This window comes from Lissotriton vulgaris, chromosome 1_1, assembly GCF_964263255.1.
Source record: "Lissotriton vulgaris chromosome 1_1, aLisVul1.2, whole genome shotgun sequence".
Taxonomy (NCBI): Eukaryota; Metazoa; Chordata; class Amphibia; order Caudata; family Salamandridae; genus Lissotriton; species Lissotriton vulgaris.
In genome coordinates, this window is record NC_141685.1 from 314,061,026 (window position 1) to 314,073,094 (window position 12,069).

At 44.1% G+C, this 12,069-nt stretch overlaps 1 protein-coding gene across 1 annotated transcript in view; it reads right to left on the minus strand.

Annotated features, from left to right (window-relative positions):
• Positions 1-12,069, minus strand: part of LOC147747108 (vitamin D3 hydroxylase-associated protein-like) — a 458,139-nt gene that overhangs the window by 71,358 nt on the left and 374,712 nt on the right. The window contains exon 12 of the mRNA XM_086952359.1: positions 4,460-4,499. Coding sequence (XP_086808485.1) covers positions 4,460-4,499 — 40 coding nt within the window. The remainder of the gene's footprint in view (positions 1-4,459; positions 4,500-12,069) is intronic.

A 12,069-nucleotide genomic window follows, 5' to 3' on the forward strand; every position in this document is an offset into this window, starting at 1 on the left:
GCTTGCTTAATCTCCACAACGGCCCCCCGCGGCGGGATGCCTGGCTTTCACCTTGGGGATGCCCGTTAGGGGCTATCTCACAGGGAAAAGCCAGGACGGGTTCCCAAGGCAAGCGCCGAGATGCCTCCAGGTAGTCGAGCGCTATATAAGAACATACAAAAAAAAAAAAAAAAAAATAACATCACTCAGCTTCCTAATGACTTTACAGTGTCATATGTAGTACCCCTCTGACATAAGTGTTTTGTGTCTTCTTTTACACCTCTAATGCACACATTCTTTTTACTGGAATCCTTATTTCTACTCTCTGCTTCAATATAGTCAGAATCTAATTTTTGGTGCCATTAAATTAGCTTTATTTGGAACCATGCAAAGAATAGTCAACCTCACAGTTTGGAAAGCATGTGAATTCTACCATTCAGAGACTGTGCTGAGATAATAAGCAACCTGAACACAATGTTGTGGAAAAGGCTGACTACTTGTTGCCTCTATGCATGAGCTTCTGGCTGACTACTTGTTGCCTTTATGCATGAGCTTCTGACTTAGTATCCTTAACTGGGAGCAATACTCACCCCTTATAATGTCACTTAGCTCAATTTTCTGCAGTACAATACGTTTGTATTCAACACAGATCCTTTAAACAATTCTCAAACAAAAGTTGGCCAAGTCAATGTGATTTACATTTCAACATGTACTGCTAAAACCAAAACGTCTTGCGTGTTACTGAAAATTCAAGGCAGACAAATTGGCATTTGCACACTCAGACCCATTCGTTACCATTGTAAAATATTGCATCTGCCAAAGACACAAGATTTAAATAAATAGAAATCAGTCCGAATTGGCATTTGTTTTGTGAAGCTGCAGGCAGTCATTCCTGACTCAAGCTGCAATATGGTAGACCATTAGTATAGGTCTCTCAAGTTAGATATAAGTCTTCACTGTAGCAGCCTGCAGTACCTTAGGTTGTGATTAGAGGGTGACTGTGTGTCTGTTGTGGCAGACGCAAGTTGTGCCTGTGGCAGCCTGCTGTACCTAGTGCTGTTTTGAGGAGTCCCTCCAGTTAAAAACAAGTCCTTTTTGTAGCAGGCTGCAGTAACATAGGCTGTTACTCGATTTACGTAGAGTCAGAGACAAATATATGCTGTTAGAAAGCTTCACTATCTGAAGCATCTAGTTGAGGTCCCACAGCAATCCACCACTTCCTTCTCAATCTCTGGATACCAGAGAATTATGAACACAACAGACACCCATGAATACCTAATTTTGCTGACTTTCAACAAGATAGTGACAATGATTTTAACTCTCTTACTCATTTCCCATCAGTATCTACTGAAATGACTGAACAATTGCTCCTGAAAACTAAATTTGTGTCACTCTTAGATCCCTGCCCACGTCGTATAACACATTTAACATTTAATGAATAGGCATGACTCTTCCCCACATTTGCAAACTGTTGTTATCTGCAGCAGAGGTACCAGCAAGTTGGAAGCATGCTCTAATACATCTTTAAAAAAACAGTGGGAGTTTTAAGCAATTCAAATCCCATTTAATAATACTGCCTTTTCCACCAAAAGCCTTATAAAAAGAGGTTAATAGTCTCAATAGGTTGATCCACATTGACACCTGATCCGTCTGAGTTTGACTTTAGACCTTTAGGTAACACTGAGTCTACTAGACTATCATTTTCTGAAATTCTATGGCCGAATATGAGCAACGCTGGGCAAGGGTCAAAAAGCTGCCTTAACTTTGTTAGACCTCAGTACAGCCTTTGACACAGTGTCACCTACCATTATTTTATAGCAGATATATGCCGGGCAAATCGCTAAATAGGCTTACATCTTCCATCATGTCAAGAATGCAGGCTGTCCAACTTGCTGCTTTTTGCTCACTCTCTCGCCCTGTATTAGGTAGGGTTCTTCAGAGCTCACAATTGATTTTTTTATGCTGACAATATTCAGGTCGTAATTTCTGTCCATGGCCGAGAACTTTACACACTGTATGCTGAGTTGGCCTCCTGGATCTCTGTTAACTCCCTAAAGTTGAATGTGGAAAACATGGAGTTTCTCATTGTCAGAGCCCCCTCCTCTGTCTGACCATTGGTAAAGGATTTAAGCATAATAATCGTTTGTAAACTGACATGTTCAACAATATTTAGTAAAGAGGTTTCTAGTATCTATTTGAGATTACTGTGTAAAATCCTGCCACTTCTTCTGATGTATGAAAAAACAACAATTGATGGACAGAATGCAGAACAATGTCATACATTAACCCCATTACAGAGATCTGGGCCTAAATCCATCATTTTTTTGCTCCCTATGCCATTCCAGTTTTAACCCAGCCATATGCAAATCAGTCTTGACCCTGAGTCCAATAGGTGCAGTCCAGCCAGAACTGCCGGGCCTGGTCCTCCCAGACATGGGTCCCTTGCTCACTTTGCCACTGGATTCAAGCTAGCCTGGCTGTTGAGGGCTGTTACTTTAAAACCGGTCCCAGGATGCTTGTTTCCGGTCCAGGGAAGACATGGCTTGGCAGTTCAGTCTTGACTGTTCCCATGAGGCACAGGGTCAAGACTGATTTGCATATAGCTGTGTCTGAACTGTGGTGGCAAGGTAAGATAAAGAACGATGATGGATTCAACCCAGATCTGTGACTGTGGGTGAGTGTCCATCATCTCCTTGTGTTGACTTTTTCTGATTGAGCACTGTAGGACAGTTGTCTAAGGCAGTGATTATGTCTCATCTGGATGACTGTCATTCTTTGTATATCGGTCTTTCTTCCATCTTGCTAAAATATTGCAACTCATTTAGAACGGTGCTCAACTATTGTTACATGTCTCTTAGAATCAATCTGTATACAAGCATCTACAAACTCTTCAGTGGCTTCCTGTGAAAAAGAAACCATACATAAGGAACTATACATTTTTCGCAAGGCTCTTTCGGGCAAAGGTCCATTGGATATTAGGGTTTATATCACTTTCTATTCACCCCCATGCAATCTTTGCTCTTCATCGGCCTGCTCATTGTCCCTCCCCTGCTGGTGGAGCCTCATGCTTCTGTGCCACTAACATGTGGAATGAGCTTCCACTCAATATCAGATCATAAGCCATCCATATGACTTTCAGGAAAAAAGTCAACGCATGTCCTTTTTATTAACATCTATAAACTTGTCTTCTCATGAGTGCCAGGACTCAGCAGTACCGGTAATAGCTGCACTTTACAAAAATTTAATTCAATTTAATTCAACTCAAGTAACTTCAGCTCATAGAGAGACATTGGCTTCAACATGAATCTGCATATTCCCATAGCTACTCAGATTTTCTAATCTTGTTTTCTATGTCCTAAATAAATATGCCAATGCTAGTTTATGATGATAATAATTGTTAGACAGCCTTTGATTACAACTCTTATGTGTACAGGAGTAAGTCAACGTAATATTTATATATGTGATCAAGGGCTCCAGGGCCCGAAACGCGTCATGGCGGACAAGAGGGTGCACAAGAATAAAATAAGCGTTTAAATCAACCTGCATGGGTCCGTTTCATTTTAGGCTTCAAGTTCCAGTCATATATATATATATATATATATATATATATATATATATATATATATATATATATATATATATGTATATATATATATATATATATATATATATATATATATATATATATATATATATATATATTTTTTTTTTTTTTATTTTGTCGGGGGTGTAGGGGGTTCGGGAACAAAATAAAAAGAATAACATCTCACCCGAGTGCTGGCCGTTTTTTCTGGTACAAGAAGACTGGAATTGTGGAATAATATATATATATATATATATATATATATATATTACCAGTCGCTTGTATGTACTAAAAGCTAAACTATTAAATATATAGAATACATTTTAGGTGTTTTGTTAGAAGGTCTTATGTGCGAGGTGTGCAACAAAACAACCACCAGTGTGTAGGGTAAGGACAGTGTCTGGATTTAGTGATGCGGATCAAAGAGGAGGGGGGGAATACGAAGTTAGAATTGAGAGCAAGGAAGGTAGGGATGACAGGGACAGTGAGAATTCAAACAAGAAGGGGACTATTTGTACTTCGAAGTATAGGATTAAGTCTTGAATACCATGACCAAAATCTAATGAGAACAGTAAATGGAAAATGTAATCTTCGAGTAAATGCTAGGACAGGACAGCTCATTTAAACAAATCCTAACACAGAGGAGAACCTAGTGGTGGCTTTAGCTGAGTCATAAGGACAATATGATGGAAGAAGTTTAGCCAATGTATTTTCCTCTGGATTTCACATTTCCTCCAGGAATACACAATACCACCCAACTCTAAACCAGCCTTTTAACATTGTTATTTCTTACATTATCAAATGCACAAAGGAGTAATACTGATGAAGTGGAAAAGTTCTTCAGATATATATTCAAAAACTTGATGTTAAATACGAATGGAAATAAAACGTGAGTACCTCCACAGCAGTTTGTTGAGCCCAGACTTCTTTTGCTGACCTACAGGAATCAAGAAGAGGAAAACATGTGCTCAAACAAAAGCTGTTAACATAATTGTCCTCACAAATCAATATCATTACAACATGGATTGGTGTTTTTCTACACTAGTGAACCAGAAGGTCTGGGTATTCTCTATTATGTTTCCTTGAGTTCATGTTCTCCAAACGTTCACATAACATAACACCTCCTTTAAATAAGTTCAAAGTTCACATAACACAGTATTAGTTTATACTATAACTCAGCAAGATACATTAAAAAAAGTAATTTTGCTTTGTTCTGACATACCTTCGCAATTGTCTACTGAAGGAATCAAATTCACCTGTAATGTTTCCTTCATTTGCAGAGAGGGTCAGGTGACACGGATGAATCCTAATGGCTCACCTAAGGCAAATCACTTATACAAGAGGGTATTGCCTGTAATACTACTCTCTTAGGCATGGGTAGAGATTGGTTAAAATCCAGGATTAGTCCCTTTCTGCCTTCTGAAGCTAGCACTATGTGATAACAAAGCAAATACTTGAACAGGCTGCCTGTAACATATCAGGCAATGCACAGGGAACAAAACTAATATTGCATGATCCTACTTTGAACAGAGCAAGCACTCATTACTAACTTGCATGCAAATGATGATGAACATTGTGGGTCCTTGGCTAAGTTATGTTGGAGGACATAGGGGCATCTGGTCATTGGAGGCGAATAATAGCACCACTTTCAGTTTCAAATCCTAACTATAAAATGGACAAATACAATCTAAAGAACAGTATGAATCAAGTACTTGAGGGTAAAAAACTGCCCCACACACTTTATCAAGAGTATCTATCCCAGGGTAAAGACGTGTTCATGGAATGAGTAGGAACATATGAAATGAGGATCATCATACATTTGTTCAGCTTTTCCCTGTTAAAGACTTTCAACTCATTTTGTTGGCCCTAAGTCCCCAGCCTAAAGTGGAGCATCTTTAAGATGAATAGCTGATGAGAAGCCTGGGAGTTCCTTACACTCTTCACAAACCTTTCAAGGAATAGTCCAATTATGTGTATTCTATCATTTGCCTCTTTAAAGATAAGAAAACTCCCTTTTTATTCTAGAAAAAGTTAATGAAATATAAACCTCCTTGTATGAAGGTCTACATCTTATGTACCCTTAAAAATGTATGTAACTGTACAGACATAAACATGTCTGCTGTTTAGAAACGTGGATATTTACAACAAGGGCTTTTAACAAGAGACAAGAGACTCCTGAGGTGGAAAGCCGGGAGCGCGATAGCCCAACCATTTTTAAAACTTGTGTGATATTGTGTGTTTTTAAGACTTCACTTGATTCCCTGGCACTTCCTCGCACTTCCCTGAACAGCGGATCTAACGCTGGTACGGGTAAAACCTACCTCCCGGTCGCCATTACCGACAACGAGGGAGCCACGAGACACGCCCATCTCTGCTGGCCACGCCCCCCCCACCAATCATAAATAGTGAGCGCTGACTGCGAGCGCGACACTGACAAGAGACTCCTGAGGCGGAAAGCCGGGAGCGCGATAGCCCAGCCATTTTTAAAACTTGTGTGATATTGTGTGTTTTTAAGACTTCACTTGATTCCCTGGCACTTCCTCGCACTTCCCTGTACAGCGGATCTAACGCTGGTACGGGTAAAACCTACCTCCCGGTCGCCATTACCGACAACGAGGGAGCCACGAGACACGCCCATCTCTGCTGGCCACGCCCCCCCACCAAGCATAAATAGTGAGCGCTGACTGCGAGCGCGACACTGACAAGAGACTCCTGAGGCGGAAAGTCGGGAGCGCGATAGCCCAACCATTTTTAAAACTTGTGTGATATTGTGTGTTTTTAAGACTTCACTTGATTCCCTGGCACTTCCTCGCACTTCCCTGAACAGCGGATCTAACGCTGGTACGGGTAAAACCTACCTCCCGGTCGCCATTAACGACAACGAGGGAGCTACAAGACACGCCCATCTCTGCTGGCCACGCCCCCCTCCAACGCCCAGACTGCCTAAAATAAATCATGTGCCTTTGCCGGAAGCGCAGCGGACGAGCGCAGCGGGCGCAACGATGGCGCGCCGAAGGCGCGCTTAAGGCAAGCTCATCTGCGCTCGTCCGCGCTAGGCAGAGCGCAGAGCCAGATCCCAGAGCCAATACTACCGACCAGATGCGCAAATACGCAAGGGACACATTACTCCACCTGAACAAAGAGGTACAAGATCTATGCCGACACTCCGTTCCCGGGGATCACCCCCGCAACCGATGCTCTCACTGCCCCTACAAATTCACCCTCACCGACCCCGACAACCCTTCCCACATCCCCATGCACATGGCCCTAATCAACTGTAGATTCCTTCCCAAGCACTCACTGGAAATATACCAACTATTGGAATACCATGACCTTGATGTTCTCTTCCTAACGGAAACTTGGCTAGGACCGGACTCTGACCCCGACATTGTAAACTCTCTACCCCCGGGCTTCCTTATCCATCACTTGGATCGCCCTAAGGGAAAAGGCGTGGGTATCGCTATCATTTACAAAGACCACCTTTCATGCCGCCTGCAAGGCAGTCCTCTCCTAGAATGCGAAAACACCATGTTTTCAATTCAGATCTCACCATGTAAATCCTTATCGGGCTTCCTCATCTACCACCCTCCGGCGTCCCTAGGTCAATTCTGTGAATCCCTCATGGAACACACATTTACACTGGCCGCTACCCACCCCGAATGTCTGATCCTAGGTGACCTGAATATCCATTTTGATAAAAAGGAAGCCAAAGCAGCCACTGACCTGATAGCAGATCTCGAAACTCTCCAGCTAAAATTACCTAGCCGTCTTCCTACCCACTCACTGGGACACTTACTAGATCCGATATTTACCAACATCAAGGACCTCACTGTCCTTGACCCTATCCCGGTACCTTGGACCGATCACTTCCTAGTCCCAATAAATTGGCAGCTAATCCCCACTCCGCGCCCTACTGCACTACTAAACAAACCTACGCGACCCTGGTCCAAACTAGATGTAGAAAATTGGAAACATCAGCTAGAATGCTCCCCTTCTGAACTCGATACCAACCCCATTCGTGCCGACGCAGAATTTTCTACATGGATAGGAGACACTCTGGACAAAACACTTCCAAAAAAAATCTCCAGCAACCCACGGGGTAAAGCCTCCTCCCCCTGGTTCACTAGTGAAATGCAGCTTCTAAAGAAAGCATGTAAGAGATCAGAAAGAGACTGGAGGAAAAACTTCGATGCCGCAAAAAAAATTGAATATAAAAAACCCTCCTCAAATATAATACCCGCTGCAATGAACTTGCTGAATTTTTCAATCAATAAATCAATAACATCATCAACTCCCTTCCTCCGCCCACTCTGGATACTTACTTCACCTCCTCTGCTGCTGAACCACCCACCCACCCACATGCAGCAACTGCTGATCAGCTGTCAGATTTCATTCCCCTGACAACAGACACCATCCTTCCGATACTGAACTCTATCAAGAGTGGCTGCCCCACGGACCCGGCACCACTCAACATCCTAAAATTAGTCGCACCCACCATTCTCCCCCATCTGATCAAACTGATTAACAGCTCACTCGCCTATGGCATCGTCCCCCCGAGCTGGAAAAAAGCAATGGTGAAAGCACTGATCAAAAAACCGCATCTGGACCCACTAGAACTGGGCAACTACAGGCCGATCTCCCTGCTCCCAGGCATTAGCAAAATAGCGGAGAAGTACGTCAACCACAGCCTATCCCACCACCTTGAAACCAAAGGTCTGCTGGAACCTTCTCAAACAGGATTTAGGCCAGGCCAGAGCACAGAAACTGCAATTTTGGCGGTGGTCGAGGAGGCAAGGAAAATCATGGACGCAGAAGGATCAGTGGCAGTGATCCTCCTGGACCTAAGCGCTGCCTTCGACACCGTCAACCATTCTACACTGGTTCACAGACTCAGTGACCTTGGTATTGCAGGAACGGCTCGGGCCTGGCTTAGATCCTTCCTAGAGAATAGATCTTTCCAGGTGGCAGATGGCAACTTCACGTCCAAGCCTACGGCCATCAGATGTGGGGTCCCACAGGGCTCCTCCCTGAGTCCGACCCTTTTTAATGTCTACATGTCCCCCCTTGAGAAAGTCGTCGCCCCATTTGGGATCAAGCTTTTAACCTACGCCGACGACACTCAACTTGTGGTATCCCTAAGCCAGCAAGACCACTCCCTCCCCAATCTTCAAACCTGTCTTACCGAAATAACTAAGTGGATGAACCTTTCCCACCTCAAACTGAACAACGACAAAACAGAAATAATGATTCTAGGCAATAAATCTCTCTACAAGCCCACATCCCTATGGCCACCCACCATGGGTCCCCCCCCGCCTCGAAACATGAAATTAAGAGCCTGGGCATATGGCTTGACGAAGGCCTTAATTTCTCGGCCCAAGCAAGGAAAACGGCGGGAACATGCCACGGCCTCCTTCGGTCAGCAAGGAAAATCTTACCCCTACTCCTAGCACATTCCCGCAAACTCCTAGTTCATGGCCTTGTGCTGTCCCGCCTGGACTACGGTAATGCCCTATACCTGGGGGCCCCCAAAAAAGTACTGTCTAAACTTCAGACAGTACAAAACGCCGCAGCCCGAATTCTCACAGGAACCAACCGCCTCTGCTCAGCCAAACCAGCCCTACACGCTTTACACTGGCTCCCCATCCAGGAAAGAATAAAATTCAAGGCTCTTTGCACCACCTACAAAATTCTACACGGTAAGGCTCCCCCAATACTACAAAATCTCATTTCACCCCATACCACCACAAGAACGCTTCGTTCCTCCAACTGCAACCTAGCCTCCATACCTAGAATTAAGAAAGCTCGCTCAGGCGGTCGATTGTTCTCATACAATTCATCCAAACTTTGGAACACCCTACCCCCAGACATCAGAGCCCAACCCAACCTTATCTCATTCCGCAGAGCACTCAAAACGTGGCTATTCCCGTGATACCCTACTGCAGAAGGTTCTTGTCACTTAGCGCTGGGACGCTCACGGGCAGCCATGCGCTCTACAAATCCGATAAATAAATAAATAAATAAATAAATAGAAGGGTCCACCCTTCACTATTCCAGCTTAAGCTTTGCTTTTGCTACCCACTGGACTTTGAAATCTACCATGTAGCTATGCATGTACATGGTTGAAGGTAAAAAGCAGTGCTCTCAATGTGCTTTTGGTAAACATTTCTCCATTTCCAAACCGTTCTAGAACCCATCGTCCTTAGGAAAGAGACTTGATCCTCTAGAAACAACCAATATCCCATTGGTTTCAAGATTTCCGTTCCAGAAGGTTGGTCACATTCCGATACACCTGTATGATTACCTGGCGCCAAGGGCAATGCTTTCTTTCAGGGCCTTATGCCTACACTCCACTGATGAGCAACAATAATTCTGCTACTAAGACAGGAGATAATGACCATCTGCAAGTTGGCTGCTGTTTTCTGAAGTATACTACCTGCACATGAATTAATATATGTAATCCATCTCTTGGTTCCTTAATATTTTGGGCGTACAGTACACACTTATCACATGCTTGAATCCACACACTGGGCAGAGGCCATACTAGACTCGCTCACCTGTTTCAACTGATAATTTCTATGCAACCACCTATATTGATTCAGAAAAGCATGTGTTCCGTACCAGACCTTTACTTTGATCATTTATTACCCTTGAAGATGCAGACTAATAACTAAATAATTATCAGCTAAGCAGTACACGATGTCGCTCTATTTATGCCACCATATGCAATGCAGTTCACACAGGTTAAGACAACACACTCCTTGACAGAGTCAAAGGCAGAAGTGGAGTGGTGCCATTTATCTATAAATATATAACTCCCTTGTTACTCATCCCTACCAGAGCACAACTATGCTTTACTGTCTCTAAAACTGCCAGTGAGAGACACAGCCTTATCGCGACACTGAAGGTTGAGCGAGAATCGTTCTACACAAACCTCACAGAAAATCATATTTCGCAGCACTTGCTATATTACTTGACATCTTTTAAATTACGTGGTTACATGGTAAAAGGAACACATGATAGCTGGAATGTTGAACAATGCAAACATTCACCCTCATTCACAAAGAGCTGGGTTTAATCCATCGCTCTTTTGCTTACCACGCCACCCAAGTTTGGACACAGCCATATTCAAACCAGGCTTCATCCTGACTCTCACGGGGGCAGTCCAGCCCGAACTGCCAATCCAGGTCCTCCCAGGACCAGAAACAAGCATCCTGTGACTGGTTTGGAGGCATCGCTCTTCATCAGCCAGACTAGCTTGAATACAGTTGTGCACCGAGCACAGAACCCATAACTGGGCACACCCTTCCCATTTCGGGCAACAAAAGCAAAAGGAGCAAATTATAAACGGAATCCTGGACAATGCAAACATTCACCACCAGTCATAAAGATCTGGGTTTAATTCATTGTTCTTTTGCCCACCAAGCCACCCCAGTTTGGACCCAGGCATATGCAAATCAGTTTTGCAGTTTTGACCCTGCTCCGCATGGGAACAGTCCAGCTCGAACTACCAAGCCAGGTCCTTCCGCAACCAGAAACGAACATCCTGGGACCGGGGTATCACCCCTCATCAGCCAGGCTAGCTTCAATCAAGTGTTGCAGTGAGCACGGGACCCAGGTCTGGGCATTGTAAATGTACAGGAATTTATATAGCACAAATCACCAACCGGTTTCTAAGCGATTGCTTAGGGAACCCGTCCTGGTATTCCCCTGTGAGATAACCCCGGCAGGGTATCCGCAAGGTGAAAGCCAGGCATCTCGCTGCAAGGGGCCGTTGTGGAGATTAAACAAGCTATTGCCCAGAGTCGCAGAGTGTGAACCCGTGAATCGAGTAGGCACCGGAGCGAGAATTGTCGAGTCCATGGACATTTTAGGGCTCAAGACCCCGCTGAGCTGGGAATTGAACCCTGGTCCTGGGCTGACCTCTGCTTCCAGGTCTGCCTCCTCTAACCAGTGAGCCACACTTCTCCACTAAGGGTAATAAAAGCAAAGAGAACAAATGATGGACAGAATGCTGAAGAATGCAAACATTCACCCTCCGTCACAAACATCTGGGTTTAATCTGTCGTTTTAGTTCTCACCACACCACCACCATATAGACCTGACATATGCAAATCAGTCTCAACCCTCCTCCTCAGGGGATCAGCTCGGCCCAAATTGCCAACTCAGGCCATCCATGAATGGGAAACAAGCATCTTGGGAGTGTTTTCTGGGTATCATTCTTCATCAGCCTAGCTAGCTTGAATACAGTGTCACAATGAGCAAGGGACCCACGTCTGCGTATACCCTTCACAATTAGGGCAACAAAATGAAAGAGAACAAATGATGGACCGAATGCTAAACAATGCAAGCTTTCACCCCCATTCAGAAAGGTTTAATTCATTGTTTTTTTTGTGCACCACGCCACCCAGTTTGGACCCAGCCATATGCAAATCCGTCTTGACCCTGCTCAGTGGAACAGTTCATCCTGAACTGCCAAGCAAGGCCTTCCTAGGACCTTAACAATGCAT